Source organism: Megascapheus bottae, chromosome 38, assembly GCF_031878675.1.
Source record: "Megascapheus bottae isolate mThoBot1 chromosome 38, mThoBot2.hap1, whole genome shotgun sequence".
Taxonomy (NCBI): Eukaryota; Metazoa; Chordata; class Mammalia; order Rodentia; family Geomyidae; genus Megascapheus; species Megascapheus bottae.
This window is the reverse complement of record NC_143546.1, coordinates 4669008-4689829: the sequence shown is the minus strand read 5'-3', so window position 1 is coordinate 4689829 and position 20822 is coordinate 4669008. Positions and strand designations below refer to the sequence as shown.

General features: G+C 48.4%; 1 protein-coding gene across 2 annotated transcripts; it reads right to left on the bottom strand.

Moving 5' to 3' along the window:
• Nucleotides 1-1093: 1093 nt before the first annotated feature.
• Cltb (clathrin light chain B) lies at nt 1094-19366 on the bottom strand. 2 transcript variants are annotated; one of them, XM_090325494.1, is made up of 6 exons: nt 19055-19366; nt 12269-12315; nt 6903-7020; nt 6337-6448; nt 5035-5088; nt 1094-2249 (listed from the first exon to the last, which is right to left on the bottom strand). In XM_090325494.1, the coding sequence occupies exons 1-6, from the start codon at nt 19254-19256 to the stop codon at nt 2078-2080; spliced, it is 705 nt and encodes a 234-aa protein (XP_090181620.1). In that variant the 5' UTR covers nt 19257-19366; the 3' UTR covers nt 1094-2077. The 2 variants fall into 2 exon arrangements, with proteins under 2 accessions (XP_090181620.1, XP_090181619.1); XM_090325493.1 differs by lacking the exon at nt 5035-5088 and having other exon boundaries at nt 19055-19342.
• Between the last annotated feature and the right edge of the window lie 1456 nt (nt 19367-20822).

Here is a 20822-nt window from a genome sequence, read left to right as displayed (position 1 = left end):
TCAGATGAGGATATAAGACCGAGCCCCAATTCAGTTTTCACAAGGGAGCAAGGTACCAGTGGCTCACACCTGTAATCCTAGGATGACCTAGAAGGCTAAGATCTGAGGATTGGAGTTCAAAGCCAGCCCAGTTAAAAAAGTCTGGAAGTTTTTTTGGTTGTTTGTTTTTTGTTTTGTTTTTTGTTGTTGTTGTTTTGTTTCTTGCTAGTCCTGGGCTTGAGCTCAGGGCCTGGGCACTGTCCTTGGACTTTCTCAAGGCTAGAGCTCTACCAGTTAAGCCTCAGCACCACTTTCAGCTTTTTTCTATGTATGTGGTACCGAGGAATTGAACCTGGGTCTTCATGCATGCTAGGCAAGCACTCTACCACTAGGCCAAACTCCCGGCCCTTGCCTGTGGAAGTTTTATCTGCAGTGAACCACCAAAGGGCCAGAAGTGGAGCTGTGGCATAAGTGGTAGAGTGACAGCCTTGAGTGAAAAAGCTCAGGGACAACACATAGACCCTGTGTACAAGCCCTAGGGCCAACACCCAAAAAAGAAAAGTGACAATGTAACCACAGTTCACTCTGAAGCCAGAGGACATGTAGATACGAAGAGGCCACATGGAGATAAAGAGTCCACATGATAGGGGCTAGGAGTTTGACTTAGTGGTAGAGTGCTCGCCTAGCATGCACAAAGACCAAGGTTCGATTCCTCAGTACCACATACATTGAAAAAGCCACAAGTGGTGCTGTGGCTCAAGTAGTAGAGCTCTTGAGAAATCTCAGTGACAGTACTGAGGGCTCTGAGTTCCAGCCACAGGACTGGCAAAAAAAAAAAAAAAAAAAAAAAGAATCCATGTGACAACAGAAATATCTGTAAGTCCAGGAAAGCCTGAGCCACCAGAGGCAAGGAAAGAGACAAGGATCCCTTCCTTTCCTAATATCCCAGGGGGGAGGGGCTCTGATGACAATTCCACCTTACACTTGAAGCCAGCAGAATGGAGACAATCAATGTTCTGAGCCAACCGGTTTGTGGTACTTTGTTACAGCAGCCCTTGGGAATGCAAATTGTTGGCAGTTATGCAAACATTTTTTTGACACAGTAACAATCACAATGGTTTACCCATCCTGTTTACTGCCTGTACTGAAGGGGGGAAGAAGGTGTGGTTGATGGTTATTTATCCTAAATCCTCAGGAAGACACAAGCTCGAAAGGGAGGCAAATAGACAGCCCCAAGCAGAGTCTGGCAAGAGCTACCTTGGCTAGTTCTCACCCAAGCTTAGAAGCCACAATCAGAAACGTCCGAGTTGACCACTTCCTCTGCGAGCCTTGATGTCTTTGGCTGTACTTATTTGTTTTTGTTTTGTTTGGTTTTTGTCTGTTGTGAGACTTGAACTCTGGGCCTGGGCAGTATCCCTCTACCACCCTACCACTTGAGCCACAGTACCACTTCTGGTTTTCTGGTGATTCATTGGAGATAAGAGTCTCATGGACTTTGGTGCCCAGGCTGGCTTTGAACTGTGATCCTCAGATCTCAGCCTCCTGAGTAGCTAGAATGACAAGCAAGACCAACCAGAACTCAGCTATATAGTCTCTGCCTCAGACATGGTTAACAATCAGGCTGTAATAAAGTATTCTGTGCAAGATTAACTATCTCCCAGGTGTCCAAGGATAATATACATCATCTCTAATGCCATTAAGCTAGGCGGGGGGCGGAGGGGGAGGCAGAAAAATCTGAGCACAAACTGAGCCCTGACACCAGTTGTGGCTTCCAGAGAAATGAGGATGATAATAAATAAGTGTAAAAAGAATTAACAACACACCCCTTTAAGCCAAGAAAAAAAAAAAATCAGGAAGGACAGGCACAATTGACCAGACTCAGGGGGAGGCAGGAGGGGCTTGACCACAGGGCCAGAAAGGAGAGAAGGATGAGAGGGATGGGGACCCCCCCACCCCCTTCCAATCCCAGGAGATGGAGAGGAACGGAACAGGCTGTGTGTAGCAGCTGCCAGGGGAAGTCTTTCCCCATGACCCAAGCAACTGCTTCTCCTCTGACCCAGTATGGCTCACTCCCTGTGGCTGTGCTTCTGGCAGCTATCTAGCGGGACAGCGGCGTCTGCTTTAGGGACATGAGCACCGAACGCAGCCTTGACACGTCTTTGCACTGCTTGCTACTCTTAGGATTGAAGTCACACAGCTGGGCCACCTTCTCCCATTCTGTGCCAGGCGTCTCCTCCTTCGATTCCTTCACAAAAGCCTCTTCCGATGCCCTGTGGAGGGAGAAGAGACAAGGTTTTATGATGGGAGGGATCTGTCTGTCATCCCTCCCAAACCCTGTGCTCATCACAGCTTTTGTCATACAAGGAAACCAAGTCTGGGCCCTGGTGGATCATGTCTGTCATCCTAGCTACTCGGGAAGCTGAGATCTGAGGATCATGGTTCGAAGCCAGCTGGGGTTAAAAAAATGTATGAGATTTATCTCCAATGAACCACAAAAAGCCAGAAGTAGGGCCTGGAGTTTGGCCTACTGGTAGAGTGCTTGCCTAGCATGCCCGAGGACCCGGGTTCAATTCCTTGGTACCACATACATAGAAAAAAGAGCCGGAAGTGGTGCTGAGGCTCAAGTGGTAGAGCTCTAGCTTTCAGAAAGTCCAAGGACAGTGCTCAAGCCCTGAGTTCAAGCCCCAGGACTGGCACAAAACAATAAACAGAGAGGATTCTTAGGGTGAAAAGTTGGTTGTGACTTCTCGGGTCAGCAAGGATTCCCAAAGAGCCTTTTTCTTTCCTGAGGAGATTTCTTTTTTCTTTTTTTTTTTAAAAATAGATCACTTTCTTTTTCTTTCTTTTTTTTTTGCCAGTCATGGGGTTTGAACTCAAGGCCTGAGCACTGTCCTTGGGCTTTTCCCAAGGCTAATGCTCTACCACTTGAACCACAACACCACTTCCAGCTTTTTTTTTCTCTGTATGTGGTACCGAGGACTCGAACCTGGGCCATCATGAATGCTAGGCAAGCACTTTACCATTAGGCCAAACTCTCAGCCACCCTGAGGAGATTTCTATTCATTAAAAAAAAAAAAAATGTGTTGTTCTACAGGGTCTGGGGCATTGACCCTTAGCTTTTTCCACTCATTTCTGGCTTTGGGAGTGAGGGGATAAAAGACTGACAAATTTCCTTGCCTGTGCTGGCTTTGAGCTACAATCTTCCAATCTCAGCTTCTTGAGTAGCTAGGATGACAGGGGCCAGGATTCTTTCACCCTCTGAACTCCAACTGGAGATTTCCAGTCTCTTGGATAGTCCCTGGCTCTGCCAGCAAGGGTGGCATCAGAGCCCCAAGAATCATCCCAACGTGGCTCTTACCAGAATGCACTCCAAACCAAGGAAACATGAAGTAGGGAATGTGTATATCTTATTGCTATTTGACCAGACAGTGGCAGCCTCAGGAGGAAGAAGGACCAGAAGGAAGGAGAGGAAGACCATTGCACTGTTCTGCCCTTTGTTGTGCAAGGTAAGGGTAAGCTCAGACAGCAGCCTAGGTTGCTTGGAAATACTGGGCACACACTCACACAGCCAGACAACGATCAGAAATTCCCGCATGTCCCCTGCCAATTCAGAATCCCCAACTCCACCTTCCAGACTGCCAGAGCAATCAATTAGGCAACCCAAGAGGAGACCTGCATGCCATCCGAGGTCTGAGTAGTCATGGTTGGAGCTGGACTTTTAAACCTAGATGACTGGGGTTCATGGTGGAGGGTGGGGTCCAGGTTGGGGAGAGAAGGGAAGAAGCCATGTTCACATGAACAGCTCCTGTTGCTAGGAGTTGGTGGCTCACGCCTGTCATCCTAGCTACTCAGGAGGATGAGATCTGACGACCTGGATTCAAAGTCAGCCCAGGGCAGGAAAATCCATGAGACTTATCTCCAGTTAACTTGCAGAAAACTGGAAATGGCCCTGTGGCTAAAAGTGATAGAGAGCTGGCCTTGAGCAAAAAAAGCTCAGGGTAGCCAGGCCCTGAGTTCAAGCCCCACAACTGACCACAAAATAAATAAATAACAATAAAAAATAACAACACACACACGAAAAAAAGAAAGGCTAAGCAAAAGTAGGTATGGGTGGGGCATTGCCTGGTATTTAAGCCCTAAGTTCAAACCCCAGCACTGGCAAAATAAATAAATAAATATAAAAAAATGAAAGCATCTCTTAAGTTTTTAAGCCTCCAGTGCCTTCTGGTTCATGTTTATTTTCTCCAATAAGGGATCCCTTTATCCCACCTACCCCCACAAGCATGTGAGACCAGGAACTGGGCAGTCTTGCCCTTTTCCTCTCCCACATGGAACTGACCAGCAAGTTCTTTTCTCTGCTGTTACCCTGCAGAGGTTGCATTTATAAAGCTGCCGAGAAAATGGAGGGATAAAGGTCAGGATTAGTGCCAGCTCTCGTTCTGGGATCTGTCTCCTGCTCAGATCACAGTTTCAAGTCCCAGCTAACATGCACTTGAATCCCAAGCAGAAGATTCCAGAACCTGGGAGCTAGTGACACCCGCCTGTACTCCTAGCAACTGAGGAAGCTGAGATCTGAGGATCATGGTTCAAAGCCAACCTGGGCAGGAAAATCCCTGAGATTCCTATCTCCAAGTAACCATCAAAAAGCCAAAAGTAGAGCTATGAGTCAAGTGGTAGAGTACCTGCCTTGAACAAAGACGCTAAGGGACGGCACCCAGGCTCTGAGTTCAAGCCACAGTACCAACACAAAGTAAATCAGTAAACAAGCCAGGTGCTGGAGGTTTATGTTTATCATCCTAGCTACTCAGGAGGCTGTGACCTTGAGCATGGTGGTTCAAAGCCAGGTAGGGCAGGAAAATCCGTGAGACTTTTATTTCCAATTAACCATCAGAAAATTGAAGTGGTAGAGTGCTAGCCTTGAGCGGAAAAGCTTAGGGATGGCACCCAGGCCCTGAGTTCAAGTCCCACACCCGACAGAAAGTGAAAAATAAACTCCCACCCCTCTGTTCTCCCCTCTCTGCAGCTCCCTGGACAGAGAACAAAGTAATCACGTACACGTAGCCGATGATGTCAGCGTCTGGCTGCTGGTAGAATGCTTTGTCAGCGATCCTTGAAGGAAAGAGGTTAGGTGGGGGAAGACCGACAGCAGGACAAGCAGACAGAGGGTTAAAGAGAAAGAGAGACAGTGTTAGTATCTCCAGTAAGCAACGTGTTAGGAAGCATGGTTTTGGAAAATCAGCGACTCTCCACAGCCCCAGAGAGGAACATGGGAATCTTACTTTCTTCCCTGGCTACTGGAATCTTTCTAGAACTCAGTTCTGATTGGACGCCTCTCTTGTTGGAAACGTTTCATGTCTCCTCATCACTCAGTTCTCGAAGTCCCTCCCAAAGGGATGCTTCCAACCTGTCCTGCATCCCAGTGTCCCTCTACTTCCTGTGGCCAGCACATACCCTTTCTCTCCTACCAGGTCTAGAATGTACTCTTTTACACCGTCCTTTCCTTCAAACGCACTCCTAGGCATATTTCAAAGCCCCAGTCTTCAAATGCATGCATTTCTCGCCAGCCTACTCCTTTTCTTCCCTTGCTTCTGTGGCCCCTCTGTCTCCAACATCCACTTTACATGTTCCAGCTTCTCCTCTGAGCTCTCTGAGGCCATGGTGGGGGTTCTCATTATCTCTCGCTCCCCAGTGTCCAGTCTTCAGCCCAGCATGCCAAATTTTTTGAAACACAAATTGTGGCAACTTCCCAGTGTCTGTCTAAAAAGATCTTAGTGCCATGAAGAGGCCAAGACAGAGTCTGCCGAACAGCATTCAGCATTCAGTCAGGAAAGTCCATAAGCTTCTTATCTTCAATTAACCAGCAAAAATCCAGAAAAGGAGCTGTAGGCTCAAGTGGTAGACAACTAACTTCAAGCAAAAAAAAAAAGCCAAAGGAAGCTGTGCTGGTGGCTTCTGTCTGTCTCCTAATTACTCAGGAGGCTGAGATCTGAGCATCACAGTTCAAAGCCAGTCTAGGCAGGAAAGTCTATGAGAGTCTCATCTCCAATTAACCACCAAAACAAAATACAGAAGCAAAGCTGTGGCCCCAAGTGGTAGAGCACTACCAGCCCTGCTTCCTTTTGTCCCCCCTAGAACAGGCTCTGGAGGCCTCGGACCTCCCCAGTCTCTCATCCGCCCCCCCACCCATGGAACTGACCCTGGGGGTGTAAGCAAGCATCTCCTCCAATATGCTCCAGCCTCCCCAAATCACTCATCGCAGCACAGTGCCCAACAACATCCATCCTGTCCTTCCTGTCTCCGTGGCATCCCCAAAGCTTCCGTTCCCATAATTCCTATGTCCCCTAGGCCTCCTCTTACCTGTTATTAATCTTGTTCTTCTCCACTTGTTCGCACTGACGCTGGTTCCACTCTTCCAGGTCCTTCTTGGCTTTCTCCCGCCACTCCTGCTCTGTCACCTTGGAGGCAGCATCTGCCACCCAACAGGAGAATGAGTGGCAGCTCAGCTGTGGGCACGGCTGCCCTGGCAATCACTCCTGAGCCCACCCTCCCCCAATCCACACTAGGGCAAAATGGGATGCCAAGACCCCCAAGACTTTCCCATCCGTCCCCAGCACATCAGCCAATCCATGGAGTTGGCTTTCACCAGTCCCTCCCACCCCCAGCACATCAGCCAACCCGTGGAGCCAGCTCTCACTAACCCCGCCCACTCCCAGCACACCAGCCAACCCCACTGAGCTAGCTCTCGCCAGCCCCGCCCACTCCCAGCACACCAGCCAACCCCACTGAGCTAGCTCTCGCCGGCCCCGCCCACTCCCAACACACCAGCCAACCCCACTGAGCTAGCTCTCGCCGGCCCCGCCCACTCCAAGCACACCAGCCAACCCCACTGAGCCCTGCCCTGAGCTCAACTGCCCTGCCCTCACCCAGCTCTTGCAGGCGTTTCTTCTGTTCCTCTCTCCATTTGCGGATGCTCTCTGGCTCCTGAGTCAATCTGTCTGCCTGGGCAATTGCAGCATAGCCATCTGCAGGACCATTAGCTTCCTAGGATATAAACACACAGTGTTGCCCATAGCCGGTCACACCTGCCCTGCTGTCCATCAGCCCCTCCTCACACATCAGGACAACGTGACAGCTTCAGACGACCTCTAATTCCCCTGTGGCTATGCCCTCTGCCAGTCCACAGTCCTCCCCAGAAGCCTGGGCTGGCTTTGAAGCATGATCCTCAGCTCACAGCCTCCTGAGTAGCTAAGATTAGAGCCTCAAGACACTAGCACTGCTTCTTTGCTCAAGGCTAGTAGTGTTCAATCAAGTCAGCCACAATTCCACTTCCAGTCTTTTTGTTGTTGTTGTTTTGTTTTTGTGATTTAGTAGAGATAAGAGTCTCTTGGAGCCAGGCACGATGGTTCTTGCCTGTCATCCTAGCTACTCAGGCTGAGATCTGAGGATTGCAGTTCAAAGCCAGCCCAGGCACTAAAGACACAGAGACTCTTATCTCCAATTAACAACTAGAAAACAGGAAGCTCAAGGGTGGGGCGGTAGCCTTAAGCTGAAGAGCTCAGGGACAGTGTCCAGGCCCAGAGTTCAAGCCCCATGATCCACAAAATAAATATATAAATCAAAAAGAGTCTCCAAACATTTCCTAACCAGGCTGGAGTTGTGATCCTCAGATCTCAGCCTCCAAAGTAGCTAGGATTACAGATATGAGCCATTGGCACCCAGTCTGAAAAGCTCTCCCCCACCCCCTACCCCCCCCAACCTGATCCTGGGCCTTGAACTCCAGGCTTGAGCTCTATCCCTCTAGCCATAAGCTGCTTTTGCTCAAGGCTAGCCCTCTACCACTGGAACTGCAACACCAATTTTTGCTTTTTCTGTGATTAAATGAAGATAAAAGTCTGGGCTGGGAGTTTGGCCTAGTGGTAGAGTGCTTACCTAGCATGCATGAAGCCCTGGGTTTGAAACAGAGAAAGCTGGAAGTGGCACTGTGGTTCAAGTGGTAGAGCAGTAGCCTTGAAGCTTGGGAAGAGTGCCCAGGTACTGAGTTCAAGCCCCAGGACTGGGTTGGGGGCGGGGTGGGAAGTCTCATGAACTTTCCTGCCAGGCTAACCTGGAACCTCCATCCTCAGATCTGAGCCTCCTGAGTAGCTAGGATTGTAGGTGTGAGCCATCAGTGCCTAGCTGGGAAGGTCTTTAAATACATAGATGCTACCAAATGGACAGAGTGAGGGAGGTCGGCCAGAAAACAGCTTTCTGTGAACCCTGTCCTCAAGGTCAACCCTCTCCAGGAGGCCTGACCTGTAATTATGATGGCAAGAGCACTTGCAACGAAACGAATGTCTTTGATCGTTACAATTCTTACATGGAGACTTTTATTACTCTTGTTTTATAGGGATGAAAACTGCACCTCCAGAGTGCCAAGGTCACTTGGTCAGTGAGAAGCAAGCACAGGATTCCCAGAATGGCTGGTGTGATATCCTCATTACAGAGTAAAACAGTATGGACTCAAATCATTTGATTTGGGCTTCCTTTTTGTCTTCCTGATTACTACTTTTGCCATGCTGTGGAATCGAACCTAGGACCTTGTCTAGGCTAAGAAGAACTTCACAGAGCCACCCCACGCTCTGGCCTTTTATCACTTTCTAATCTCTGATCAGTGTATCTTTGCAAGCTGGTTCTGGGACTTTAAGTCTGGACCTAGGTACTGTCCCTGAACTTTTGTACTCAAGTCTAGCACTTGAGTTACAGCTCTATTCCTGGCTTTTTATGGGTAGTTTATTGGAGATAAGAATCTCCTTAGACTGGCATTGAATCTCGATCCTCAGAGCGCAGCTTCTTGAGTCGCTAGCATTGCAGAGTTGAGCCATTAGCAATCAGAGACTGGGCTTTAAGTCCCTATTTGACCACTCCCTGGGCAATGAGAGTTGAGGCAGTTTCTTTCCTGGCAGCTTGGCTTTCAAGAATGGCAAGTGAAAGTAAAATATACAATAGCCTCCTGCAGTAACACAGCAGGGATCACAAGAAGGGGGGCAGGCACGGAAATCACAAATACACCCGTGTGCTGATGGTCTAGCTTTTGTGACTCAGAAGGCAGAAGGCCAAGCCAGGATGAGAGAATGCTGGCCCAGCTTTCTAGCCAACCTTCTGAGAGCCTCTATGGATCATGGTGGTCAAGCTTGTGCTCTGATGCCAGGGACAGCCGGAGGATGAGCGTATCCATCCATTGTCCAGATTGACCAGCTCAGGCTAAGCCCGGGATGAGCCACTGATTCCTCTAAGCAGCTCAAGGGATGATGGGAGTATGTGAGAAAACAAGAGAATTATGAAGGAGGCTAGAATCAAGGAGAATGTCCAGCAGGGGGCCTCCTGACCCTATCCCTGCCCTGATCCAGGCCAACTGAATTTGGAATAGGTATGGATCAACTTGCCCTCAGACCATTTTGTAGGGGATAGGGTTTGTTGGATTTCCCTTAGTGGCCCAGCAAAGACTGAAGAAAAGACAAAAGGGCAAAACCAGCCTTGGAGCATGGTCTGGTGACCTGCAATCTAACTCCTCAGGAAGCTGACATCTGAGAATCCTGATTCTAAGTCAGCCCAAGTAGATAAAACCTAGAGACTCATACATCCAACCAGCAAAAAAAAAAAAAAAAGCTGGGGGGCCAGGAACTTGGCCTAGTGGTTAAAGTGCTTGCCTAGCATGCATGAAGACCTGGGTTCGATTCCTTGGTACCACATATATAGAAAAAGCTGGAAGTGGTGCTGAGGCTCAAGTGGTAGAGCTCTAGCCTTGAGAAAGTCCAAGGACAGTGCTCAGGCCCTGAGCTCAAGCCCAGAACTGGCAAAAAAAAAAAAAAAAAAAAAAGCTGGAATTGGAAGTGTGGCTTAAGGGGTAGAGTACCAGCCACAAGTGATTTAAAAAAAAAAAAAAGCCAAGTGAGAGCTTGAGCCCTGAGTTCAAGCCCCAGGACTGGTAAACACACACACAAAAATTATATATATATATATATATATATATATATATATATGACTCCAGGCATATTAATATATTATATATGCGTGTATACATATGTATATATACATTTATTTGTTTGTCTATTGCCATTCCCAGGGCTTGAACTTGTGAGCTTGGGTGCTATACTTAAGCTTTTTATTTTTTTATTTTTTTGCCAGTCCTGGGCTTGAGCTCAGGGCCTGAGCACTGTCCTTGGACTTTCTCAAGGCTAGAGCTCTACCACTTGAGCCTCAGCACCACTTCTGGCTTTTTTCTATGTATGTGGTACGGAGGAATCGAACCCGGGTCTTCGTGCATGCTAGGCAAGCACTTTAACCACTAGGCCAAACTCCCGGCCTCTACTTAAGCTTTTTAAGTTCAAAGTTAGCCCTCTACCATTTAAACCACAAGTCCACTTCTGCCTTATTTGGTTACTAATTAGAGATAAGAGTCTCACAGACTTAAGCCGGGCCCAGTGGCTCACGCCTGTCATCCTAGCTACTCAGGAGACTGAGATCTGAAGATAGATGTTCAAAGCTAGCCCAGAGCACTAAAAACTGTGGGACTCTTATCTCCAATGAATCACCAGAAAACCAGAAGTGGCACTGTGGCTCAAGGGACAGAGTGGTAGCCTTGAGTTCAAGAGCTCAGGGACAGTGCCCGACCAACCCACAAAAAAAGTCTCACAGACTTTCTGCCCAGGCTGGCTTTTGAACTTCAATCCTCATATTTCAGTGTCCTCTGAAAGATTACAGGCAGAACTACCTGTACCTAAGTCATAAGCTCACTTTTATTAGCAGACAGAGTAAGAATTGCCCATAGCTGGAAGGGGGACACAGGGTCCTGCCTCATTTAGCATTGCTACTTGGGGCTAGACAGCGAGGGCAAGCCAAGAGGGAGAAATCAAAGGAATCAAATTAACCAACCAAGGAAAAGTCCAGAAGGGACTTATTGCCTTTGTGAATGCACAAGCCACTTTGCCTCTCTGAGTCTCAAGTTTCTGATCAATGGAAAAATAAAAATAACCTGCTGATAGTGTTCTAGGTACTTTTTTTTTTTTTTTTTTTTGCCAGTCCTAGGGCTTGAACTCCGGCCCTAGGCACTATCCTATTCTACCATATATAAGCACAGCGGGCTGGAATTTGGAGGACCAAGGGAAATCTTTGTGAGTGTCCCCAGGATCAGGTAGCCTAAGTTTCATGTGGTACCAATCTTGGCAAAAATGCTGAAAGGACAGTACCCAAACCCTGAGTTCAAGCCCCAGCATGTACACACACACACACACACACACACACACACACACTCACACAAAAAGGTAACAATTCATTCTTTGGCTCTGTCAGGCTCAACTGGCCAGGACATGGCCAAATGAAGTCTTCAAGGTTGGCTTTTCTAGCTTGTTGATACTTGAGTAATTTTCCAAAAATGGGACTTGGCCAGTTTTCCTGTGTTAGGTACCAGCCCATCCCGCTTACATAAGAATGCATTGTTTATTCTCCCCAGGATTCTGGAGGCCAATTCCTCCAGAGGGTGGGGTTCTGGAGATGCCACAGCAGCAGGCCTGGGGATCTAGAATTTTCCACCTAATCTGAGTTAGAACGAATGGTTCACATAGGCTGAGAGCCAGTCAGTGAGGACGCTGCATCTGTGGGGGGACTGGAAATGCCATTATTGTTCTGGGTTTGCTCAGTTTATGTTTTATTTTTTGTTGTTGTTGTTTTGTTTTTTTGTTTTTGTTTTGAATACAGTGTTGAGGACACAAGTCCAGGACTACTGGTTTATACCTGTAATCCTAACTACTCAGAAGGCTGATCATGTGGTTCAAAGCCAGACTGGATAAATAAATCCAAGAGATTCTCCTCTCTCATGAACCTGCAAAAATGTTAGAAGTGGTGCTGTGGCTCAAGTGATAGAACTTTAACCTTGAGAAAGCCCAAGGACAGTGCTCAGGCCCTGAGTTCAAGCCCCAGGAGTGGCACACACACACAAAAAAATAAATGAAATCCCTGGATCAGAAGGTTTGCACAGCCATCACAGTGACCACAGAAGCCACCTACCTCCAGTGGCTGCACTTACTTCAGTCCACGTAAGGAGCCACGTGGGTCACCACAGGCAAACATCAGCTGTCCCTTTGTGGCCAGGAGCACCACAGACAACCTGAGACTAATGTCCCCAACGCAGGAAAAGAAACCATGTCACAAGCTTCCTCCACACTCCCAACCCAAGGTTCACTGCTCAGCTCTTGAAGCCCCTCCTCAAGTCACTGAGACCCACGCAGTATGTCCCTGCCACGGCTCTTCCTACCTGAAACACATCGCCATTGACCGTCGTCCCCATGTCTTCAGAGCCAGCTGGAAAGAGAACAAAGACACAAATGAGCTGGTGTCATCCCAGCTACTCAGGAAGCTGAGATCTGAGGCTCATGGTTCAAAGCCAGCCTGAGCAGGAATGCCTTAGGAGACTCTAATAATCACAATTTTTTTCATCATCGTCCCATAATGCTATGGTCCACAAGTCCTCTGCAGAATCCCAAATTGAGTGGCTATTTGTGATTTTTTTTTTTTCCCAAGATTACCAGGCCACAAATGGTGCCTTACCTAAAGGAAGTTAACTGACTGGTAACAGCTGTCGGCAGAGCCCGTATCTGGTGAGGAAGCAGAGGCGCTGCAGACTTGGGGTGCAGGTTACCAGGGATGAGGGAGGGAGTTCTACACGTCTCTGCCTGTGTCTGCCTTGAGCAACCGTCTCACCTGGTAGGACAGGACTCAAGGTCCTCCCTGGGTTTCTGACCTGGTTGTGCCATGCCCCTCCCACGGGGATTGTATTTCATTGTAGCTGTGACTTCACTTGATTTCCATTAGTTATCGAACCCTGCAGCCTCAGCTCTAACTGTGACCCCCTCAGCCAGGCCCTGATGGTTCAGGCCTGTCACCCTAACGACTCATGAGGCTGACATCGGAGGTTCTAAGTTCCAAGCCAAGCAGGGCAGAAAAGTCTATGAAACTCCAATGAAACACCCAAAAGCCAGAAATGGCGTTGTGGCTCAAGTGGTAGAGCTCTAAACCTTGAGAAAGCCCAAGGACAGTGCTCAGGCCCTGAGTTCAAGCCCTAGGAGTGACAAAAAAAAAAAAATCAACGGAGAGATATGACCTGCACAGCACCCAAGCTCTGAGTTCCAGCACACACACACACACACACACACACACACACACACACACACACACACACAGCCTAATCAAGGTCTCAGTCTCAGACCTCACAGCTTCGAGCACTGACAGACACACGCTGGGCGTGCAACACATTCTTGCCAAATGAGCACTTCCCACCTTGATTTACGAGGAACTTTCAAGGTCTGGCTCTGCTTATTAATCCTGACCTACTTCCTTCCATAAACTCTAAATTCTACTTCCCTCTCTAGAGATGATTAGTATTGTTGTTGTTATTATTATTGGCAGGGTTTTGTTGCATGATCCACTTGAGCCTCAGATTTATGATCTTCTATCTTAGACTCCTCAGTGCTAGAAATTTGGAAATTACTGGTATATTAGCACATAGGTTGTTTTTTTTTTTGCCAGTCCTGGGCTTGAACTCAGGGCCTGAGCACTGTCCTTGGATTTTCTCAAGGCTAGAGCTCTACCACTTGAGCCACAGTACCACTTCTGGCTTTTTTTCTATGTATGTGGTACCGAGGAATCGAACACCAGGTCTTCGTGCATGCTAGGTAAGCACTCTACCACTAGGCCAAACTCCCGGCCGCACATTGGTTTTTTTGGTTTGTTTTTGTTTTTTTTTGGCAAGTTCTACAGCTTGAACTCAGGGGCCTGGGAACTGTCCCTGAGCTTTTATTTTATTTTATTTTATTTTGGTTAAGGCTAGCACTCTATCCTTGGACTTTCTCAAGGCTAGAGCTCTACCACTTGAACCTCAGCACCACTTCTGGCTTTTTTCTATGTATGTGGTACTGAGGAATCGAACCCGGGTCTTCGTGCCCTCTTGAGGACTTTCTTACCCAGGCTAACTTTGAACCTTCATCCTCTGGATCTCAGGCTTCTGAATCCCTAAAATCACAATCATGAAGGCAAGAATCATTTGTGGATCTATTCGTTTTCTGAGGTCCAGTTCCCAAAGTCTTTTCCTTTGGAAAGCCTGGACCTGCTTCTTCTTAATTTTTGTATGTGTGTGTCCCTTAGCTTCTCTGTTCACGAGTGGTACTGCACCACTTGAGCCACAGAGCCACTTCCAGCTTTTTGGTGGTGTACTGGAGATCAGAGTTTCATGGACTTCCCTTCTCAAGCTGACTTTGAACCTCAAATCTCAGTCTCCTGAATAGCCACTGGAGCTGGCTGCACCTAAAATTTCAATTTCCCTTGGCATGAAGGAAGGCCTCACTTTTGGTGTACTTAAATACTACATGGCATCTCCTGCTCTCTCTTGTGTAATGATGTGTAAACCCCAGAGGCGGGCATTTCCCTTTACCAGACACAATCTCCTTGTCAGCTTCAAAGGGCTTCCTCACAGAATAAGACAGCAGTAACTCTTGGCTCAGTCGACACTGAATCGCTCTCTGGGGCCCTGTAATTTGCTTCTCAGATCCTACAGTACCTTCCAGCAAAGAGCCACAAAACCAAGGAACCCCACAGAGAGGCAACTGGCCTTCCACCTGGCTAAGGCCTGAAGGCCCAGGGTCTAGAAAGACTGAAGGGATGGATTGCAAATCTCAAATTCGAATTCACTTTTCCCAGTCATCTCCTCTCTCTTCTCCTGCCCCACATGGGCTGTCAACAGCTCCTTAAGGCCCCAGGCTCCATTCATAATAATGTGGGTTTATATGTGAGGTCTTTTTGAATGGGATGCCTTATAATCCTTGCCACTCAGGATGCTGAGATCTGAGGATGTGGTAGTTCAAAGCCAGCATAGGCAGGAAAGTCTGTGAGACTCTTATTACCAAGTGGTAGAGCACCAGTCTTGAGCTAAGAGTGTCCAGGCCCTGAGTTCAAGTTCCATGCATGTTGGGATGGAGTTGGAGAGGCAGGCTGACTCCTTTAACCTTGATCAATCGCAGTCTCAGACCCTTTGTGCACAAACAGCTCTGGGTGCCCTCCTTGACCTTCTGAAGATGTCCTGCCCCCAGGCTCCGAGTCCAGTTAGGCATTTCTGAAATGCAGTCTCAGCCCTCTGGGAATCCATATACAGCAGACACAGAATTCACCAAGTTTGGGCCTACCACGTTTTCTGATAACACCCATTTATCATCTCGGGGCCGTAATCAGAGCCCCACAGCACACAGAAGCAAGGGAGAAATCAGACAAATGGTTCTGGGTGTGTGGCTTCCCTCAGAACAAGGGCAGACACAGTCCAGAACATTCCTAAGAACTTATTTAAAAAAAAAAAAAAACAACAAAAAAAACCCAGTGGGAGCAAACAGACTCACCCAGAGCAAGTCATGACCAGGCTCAGAGCCCAGAAAAACTGGGTGTGATAATATAAGCCTTTTTGGATCCTTTCCCAAGGGGGATAAATGGAAACAAAGTAGCCAGCTCTTAGACTGGCTACAGATCCAGCTCTGTGTTACTGAGACACTGACACCTTTCTCCCCTGAGACACCTGGAGCTGCTAAAAAAAAAGTGTTGGTTGGTGGCTGGTTTTAGAGCCATTTTTCTCTGTCCAGTCAGACTTCGGACACCCTCAGCCTTGTCTGGATTTGGGAGGGTCAGGTTCTTGCCTGATCACCGGCTAACCTGTCCTCCAGCCACAATCCCTCCCCCTAAGGGCCCCAGATGGCCAATCAGAAAGGCAGAACACTGGTCATACTTGGGGGGGAAAAAAAAAAAAAGCACATTATTGGGTTTTTGTCCCCTGCTCCCTCCCCCCCACCTCCTCTCTCCTTGTCACTTCAGGTTCAGGGCCTTATCCTTCCAGGCTAAATCTAACCAGCAGAGCTGGCCTGAGCTGAAATTCTTCTGGTCCTTCTTGTTTATGGGGTGCTGCAATCTAGGGAGGGGCTCCTGGACCTAGCAGCTAAGCAGGGTAAGGAAGGAGAGGTCTCCCAAGCAGGGGTGTGTGGATAAATGGATACAGGGCTTGAACTTGGCCTTGGACATGGCTGTGAGGGGGGTGGGGGGTGTCCATGCTAAGGGCAGAGAGCTCGTCTTTCACAAGATCTATATTGAAGTCCGGTGGCACAGTGGCTCACAGGCTACTCAGGAAACTGAGATCTGAGGCTCCTCCCTGTAAGCCAGCCAGAGTGATAGAGTCTACGAGACACTTATCCTCCAATGAACTATGGAAAAACCAGAAGCGGTGGTATGACTCAAGGGGTAGAGTGCCAGCCTTGAGTGGAAAAAAAAAAAAAAGCGACAATAACAACAACGAAGGGACAGCACCAGGCCCTGAGTTCAAGCCCCAGTACTCACAGAAACAAAACAATTAAAATCTGATTTATTTTTTATTTTTGCCAGTCCTGGGCTTGAGCTCAGGGCTTGAGCACTGTCCTTGGACTTTCTCAAAGCTAGAGCTCTACCACTTGAGCCTCAGCACCACTTCTGGCTTTTTTCTATGTATGTGGTACCAAGGAATTGAACCCGGGTCTTCGTGCATGCCAGGCAAGCACTTTAACCACTAGGCCAAACTCCCGGCCTCTAACTTAGCTTTTTCACTCAAGGTTAGGGTTCTATACCACCTTCAGCCACATCTCCACTTCCAACTTTTTTTCTGCTTAGTTGTAGATAACAGTCTCATAGACTTTTCTGTCCAGGCTGACTTTGAACTCAGACCCCTCAGATCTCAAATTCTCAGTAGCTAGGACTATAGGTGTGAGTCAACACTGCCTGGTTCAATATAACAGTTGAAACAACATGGAGTCTGGAGCTGGTAAGCCTGGAATCTCACGTGAGTCCCTCACAGCTGTGTGACCCTGTGTTAGGGACTCAGACTCCCTGGGCCTTCAGTGTTACAAGAAGGCCTGGTTCATTTCTCATATCAAGTGGAGAAAGTTGCTTCAACCCCTCAGTTCCTGGGAACTGTCTTCATTTTTACATTCTCAGTGGGTGCAGCAAAAAGTAGGTGCTTAGTAAATGTTGCCTGAGTATAAACGTGGTGGTTGGATTATAAACATCATATATATAATAGATATGCAATGAGCCTATGGACCCCTCCAAAATGTCAATAACAGGAAATAAGATCTGTTTGCTATCACCAAAATACCACCACAGAGGTGCTATTTACCTTCATGACATATAGATATAATATATATAATAGTAGTATATATATATTATTTATACATACATGTGCCTTTATGCTGGCCCTTAATGTTTTTGCTCAGTCCTGGCGCTTTACACCTCCATTTCTGGCTTTTTGCTGGTTAATCGAACAGAAAAGTCTCACAGACATTTTCTGCCTGGGCTAGCTTCGAACCAAGATCCTCAGATCTCACCCTCCTAAGTAGCTAGGATTACAGCTGTGAGTCACCAGTGCCTGGAGTTGTTAAACTAGTTTAAGAAATGATTCTTTGGGGCTGGGAGTTTGGCTTAGTGGTTAAAGTGCTTGCCTGGCATGCATGAAGACCCGGGTTCGATTCCTCAGTACCACATACATAGAAAAAAGCCGGAAGTGGTGCTGAGGCTCAAGCGGAAGAGCTCTAGCCTTGAGAAAGTCCAAGGACAGTGCTCAGGCCCTGAGTTCAAGCTCAGGTCTGGCCAAAAAAAAAAAAAAAAAATTGAAGAAGAAAAAAAAAAAAGAAAAGAAAAATTGAAAAAGAAATGGTTCTTTCTAGCCAAAAATCAGAGCAAGAACTTCATTGACAAATATACTATTGAGGGACCCATGCCCTGATTCAGGGATCAGAGTCAATCCTAGGAGTGATCAAACACAACAGCCCTGCACCAACTTCGGAAAACCCCTAAGCTGGTGGTTACAGACCCCTGAAAAAACCCTGTGTGGCCTGTCCCTGACCAGTCCTTAGATAGGAAGAGCTAGCTGGATACCGGTGAAGTCAAGATCTGAGGATTATGGTTCAAGGCCAGTACCAGCAAGACAGTCCTTGAAACTCCTATCTCCAATAAACTATTCAGATGAAGCCTGAAATGGCACTGTGGCTCAAGTGATAGAGCAATAGTCTTGAGCAAAAGAAGCTCAGGGACAGAGATCAAGCCCAGAGTTCAAGCCCCAGGACTAGAAAAAAAAAAGGGGGGGGAGGGAAAGAACTAGTCTTAGACACCTGAAATATCACGCACTAGTTATTAAATTGTATCCATGTTGCTTGGTGCTAGTGGTTCATATCTTTAATCCTAGCTACTCAGGAGGCTGAGATCTGGGAATTGAGGTTCAAAGCTAGGTGGGGCAGGAAAGTGCTTGAAGATTTTCCTTTCCAAGGCACCAGCAAAAAGCCAGACAGTAAGCCTGTGGCTCAAATACTAGAGCATTAGCCTTGAGCTACAAAGCTCAGGGACAATGATCAGGCCCTGAGATCAAGCCCTAGGCCAGGTACCAAAAAAAAAAAAGTATACATGTTGAGCCTGTGTTTTATCTCCACAATCTGCTCAATAACTCCCTGAAACCACTGGCTGTGATTGGCAGACCCAGCCAAGTGCCTGAAGGGTGGCAGGTGGTCCCCCAGGGAGAATCTGTGCCCTCTGGGGGGCACCCAGTATCCACTCCTTTTCCCCCTGGCTGGATGAGAACTAAGCACCCAGGGCGGGCTGGAGGGCTGTGCCCACACCTTGACCACTTTAGCTGGGAACCTGGGTGAGCAGGGCCTTGGGAAGGCTCTTAGAACTGGGTGGGGGCTGGATTCCAGAGTCAGACAGACAGACAGACAGTGGGGGGGGGGGAGGATCTGAGGATGCAATGTTCCATTCCTCAGGCCTCAGCTCATGCCCCAGGCCCTCAGTGGCTGCCATCTCCAAGATTCCCCCCCTCTTTCCTGCCTAGCCCCCCCCCCACATCCCCCTGGCTGGCCTGGGGCAGGCCTCAAGTGGGGCTCCCCACCCACCACCGGAGTCTGTGGGGACCCCAGGCGCACTGTCCCCCAGGGGAGAGCGTGGTGCCCCCCCTCCCTGTCCCCTCCACCCCCGGGCCCGGGGGCGCACTCACCGGCACCGGCGGCTCCCGGCTGCGCCGAGGCCACCTGGCCGCCAGCAGGTGCTGCGGCGAAGGCCTGGTCGTCGTTCTCGATGCCGGCGAGCTCGCTCTCCTGCTGGGCCAGGAAGGCGGCCGCCGGGTCCTCCTCCGTCCCCGCCGCCGCCTCGGGGACCCCGCCGTCGGGCGACGAGAAGAAGCCGAAGTCATCAGCCATGGTTTTCCGGGTGGCCGCAGCCCCGGAGGTCACCGTGCGTCTCGGGCTGCAGCCTGGGGCCTGGCGCGCACGGACGCACGGACGCACGGACAGACGGACTTCCTTCTCCTCCGCCACCCGGGGGGCCCCCCCTCTCCACACCCCCACCCCGGCTCGCCTGTCACTGCGGCTGGCTGGCTGGCTGGGGCGGGAGGAGCCGGGGACCGGAATGCGGTGATGTCACCGGCCGAGGGAGGGGACCGAGGCCCGGGTCCCCCCCCCCCACCACCACCCCAGCCCGCCTCTGCGCCTGCACCGATCGGTGGAGGGATCCCCCCCTCCTCTCACCATGAAATGGCTCCCCACTCCCTCACCACCCCCACCCCCAGAGCTGGAGGAGCCCGGGAATTCAGCTCCAGAGTCTGCACCCCCATCCCCGGGCTCTCCAGAGCTCCATCTCCTGAGCAGCCAGGCCTGGGGTTTGAACTCAGGGCCTGGGCGCTGTCCTGGGGCACTTGTTGTTGTTGTTGTTCAAGGCTAGCGCTCTGCCACTTGAGCCACAGCACCACTTCCAGTTTTCCTTTCCCCCAGTGTGTGGTTCTGGGGAATGGAACCCACTACCAGGCCACACTCCCTGCCCTGGCTCTTAGCTTTTTCCACTCAAAACCAGTGCTCTAACCGTTTTCAGTCTTGGTTAGCTGGAGATAAAAGTTTCACAGACTTTCCTGTCCAGGCTGGCTTTGAATCACAATTCTTGGCTCTCAGCCTCTGAATAGCTATATATATATATATATATATATATATATATATATATATATATATATATATATATATATATATATATTTTATTGTAATTAATAGAAGGGTTACATTATAGTCACCAGATAGCAGGTGCATTATTTCACATACATTGATACCCTTTCTCATGTCTTGGTCCCCATTTCCCTCCCCCCACCCCAGCCCCTCATCTTGTTTTTCCCCCCTTCCTTATCCAATTTCAAATAACCAAATAAGCATTTATACAATATATCAGATAACAAGGTGAAATACTGGAACAATATGAGATAACCAAGGGACAGCAAAAGAGATGAGAGACAACATAGTACATTAAGGACAACAATCACTCATTCTATGGCTTTTGTTTCTATATCCTGGAGGTCCTTTCATTTAGTGTCATACTATATGGCCTTATGTATCTAGGTTTTGCTTTATTGCAAATCTCTGCTAGGAGAGCGCAAGGTTTCTACTGATTATGACAAATGAGAGAAACCATTGAGCCTATGTTCCTTTCAGTCTGGCTTACTTCGCTTAATATGATTTTTTTCTAAGTCTTTCCATGTTCTTTTTTTTAATATTTTGATTGTAATTAATAAAAGGGTTACATGATATTTGCCAGATAGAAGGTGCATTAATTCACATACATTGATACCCTTTCTTTCACATGTCTTGGTACCCATTACCCTCCCCCCACCCACCTTTCCATGTTCTTACAAATGGGGTGATGTCGTTCTTTCTGCTGGCAGCATAGAATTCCATTGTGTATAAATACCACATCTTGTTGATCCACTCATCAACTGAGGGGCATCT